The 2,645-nt window shown below is 51.5% G+C and overlaps 1 protein-coding gene across 2 annotated transcripts in view; it reads left to right on the top strand.

The window, feature by feature from the left end:
• The window catches only part of CCNQ (cyclin Q), a 12,514-nt gene that overhangs the window by 2,618 nt on the left and 7,251 nt on the right, over positions 1–2,645 (top strand). For both annotated transcript variants that reach the window (XM_006915274.3, XM_006915273.3), the window contains exons 2-3: positions 52–235; positions 1,808–1,940. In XM_006915274.3, coding sequence (XP_006915336.1) covers positions 52–235; positions 1,808–1,940 — 317 coding nt within the window. The remainder of the gene's footprint in view (positions 1–51; positions 236–1,807; positions 1,941–2,645) is intronic.

Below are 2,645 nucleotides of genomic sequence, written 5' to 3'. Positions count from 1 at the left end.
GAAGTGAGGATCACTAGATTGAAATTTCTCTTGCCTGCTTTCTCTTGACAGGTGTCAAGCTAGGGATGCAGTCCATTCCCATCGCCACTGCCTGTACCATTTACCATAAATTCTTCTATGAGATCAACCTGGATGCCTATGACCCCTACTTAGTTGCCATGTCTTCCCTTTACTTGGCTGGCAAAGTAGAAGAGCAGCACTTACGTACTCGTGACATTATCAACGTGTCCAACAGGTAACAAACTACTTCTGTGCCCAGGCATTTGGGAGGACTTCCTGGTGTCTACCCAAATGGGAGGGCAGAGAAGGATCCCACTAGGCCCTGCCCTCTAGGTGCTAGTAGTCAAGCGCAGAAGAAAATATCGAGGTGGCTTTAAACCAGGGCTGGAAGCACGAGCAGCGAAGGTGGGAATGAGCCTGGTGTCAGAAGCCCAGGGTAGGGGGTCTGTGGGGGAAGAAGCTTGGATAAGATTATGGGAAGCCTCAAAGACCAGATGGAGTGGGGAGAGGGGTGGGTATGAGAGTCCTCAGTGTCACGGTGTGTGCGAGGGGCATGGCTGGAGCACAGGGATCTTGGAAACGTGTGTCAAAGAAGATTCATCTGGAGTCTTGGACAGGACAGAGTGAACCAGTTAGGTTCTGGGGGCCCAATAGATCGGCCCGTCATGCAGGCAAGGGCAGGGACCCAGCTGGACCATCGTCTTATTTAGATGGTGAGGGAAACCCAGTCAGAGTTGCTAAGGAGCCTCTCTGGCCTGTTGTGGGCACCGTGGTCAGTGGGCGGCACCTCTGGGCCCAACAACTGTGTTCCCATTGGGAGAGGCTGTAGGGGTCCTGCCAGCTGGGCAGGCTGCGCTCAGGCCTGTGGGCCTGAGAGAAAGGGATTTATGGAAAGTTACTGACTGGCAGTGCATCATAGCCTTTCCAGGAACTCTAATCATTAGGAAAGAGAACTATTTTGGGATGTTTCTCTTTTAATAAACAAGCAGCGGAAAAAAACACTCCCCACCCCCTGAGCTTGACAGGTTCACGGTGTACCCCAAAAGACTAAGAAAAACACGAGAGGGAAGTGGGGGGGGGTGGCTGGAGTCCATCCGTAATTGCCAGGTTCCCAGCAGGGAGGACCGACAGAAGGGAATATTGTATGGGTTGCTAATTAGATGTAGGCCCCCTGGGTGGGGTTCTGTGGGAAATTGGAAAATAAGTCAGGAGCTAGGAAGGATGGATGAGTCATCGGCAGAGAGTTTTGGTTACTTGAGTGTGAATCCTTTTCTCATACATCTTGGTGATCATGCGTACGTGGGAGTGCTGTGGATGTATACGGTGTAAAAAAGTATAGAAAGATCTGGAAAGAAGGAAAGATAATCTGAGAAATATAAAGCTGAAATACATTTGCTCTTCTGAATACAGCATCCCCGTGATATATTTAAAGACCTTCTTTGGGTCCAGAGTGAGAGCCGCGGCCATTGCCATTCCAGGTGATAAAGACCGTCTCTGATGCCGGGCTGACTGTAACAGGAAGCATAGCCGACTTGGCCCACTAGAGCTTCCAGCCCCTCTGGAGCCATTGGGACAGCCCATTGGAGCTAAAACTAGAAACTGGCTTCTTTCTTTCATCGGTTACTCTTTTTATCCTGTCTACGACACATGTAGATGAAGAACGATTTATAAAAAAATATAAGTAGAATGGCACTGTGTTAATCTAAGGCGGAAGGACATTGGGGTTTGTATCTGGACATCACGTGGCTTCAGGGGCTCCTCAGGGCCACTTTCCCGGCTGCCGTAACCATTGTCACTTCTCCGCTAGGTACTTTCACCCGGGCAGTGAGCCCCTGGAGTTGGACGCCCACTTCTGGGCGCTGCGGGACAGCATTGTGCAGTGTGAGCTCCTCGTGTTGAGGGTTCTGCGTTTCCAAGTCTCCTTTCAACACCCCCACAAGGTACGAACCTCTTTGTCCTTTATACCAAAAGCGTACCCATCCAATCCTCGATTGCACTTGGGGGACATAGGGAGAGCAGGGCCACAGCTGGGCGCTGGGGCTTCTGACTGCACACAGGGACCGGCTCAGGTGGCCCCTCCTGTCCATTCTCAGAGTTTTCTAAGGCTCTGCCTTTTTGCCTGCTTGGCTGTGGCCACAAGCCCGGAACTATGTGACCCTCTGAAGCCCTTGCAGATTCCGTGACCCATGTAGATTGTGTGCTCAGTGAGCCACAGGGCAACAGGATTGGTTTCGTGACCCGTCAGAGTCCCTGTCCCTGAGAGTTGCTCCTCTGCGTCGGAGCTTGCCTCGGCTCAGTGGGGCTTAGAAACCCATGAGAAAAACCGAGTCACTCAGATGAAGTGGCACATTTTTGACTGCTAGGAACACGTAAGTCCCGATGGAAGAACTGTTTCAAACGGCAGCAAAAGGGACACATGAAAGGATTGGTTTCGTGACCCGTCAGAGTCCCTGTCCCTGAGAGTTGCTCCTCTGCGTCGGAGCTTGCCTCGGCTCAGTGGGGCTTAGAAACCCATGAGAAAAACCGAGTCACTCAGATGAAGTGGCACATTTTTGACTGCTAGGAACACGTAAGTCCCGATGGAAGAACTGTTTCAAACGGCAGCAAAAGGGACACATGAAACCCTTAGGGCCCTTGGAAGGGTG

Source organism: Pteropus alecto, unplaced genomic scaffold, assembly GCF_000325575.1.
Source record: "Pteropus alecto unplaced genomic scaffold, ASM32557v1 scaffold396, whole genome shotgun sequence".
NCBI lineage: Eukaryota > Metazoa > Chordata > Mammalia > Chiroptera > Pteropodidae > Pteropus > Pteropus alecto.
The sequence above is the reverse complement of the archived record's forward strand: the minus strand, read 5'-3'. Positions and strand labels throughout refer to the sequence as shown.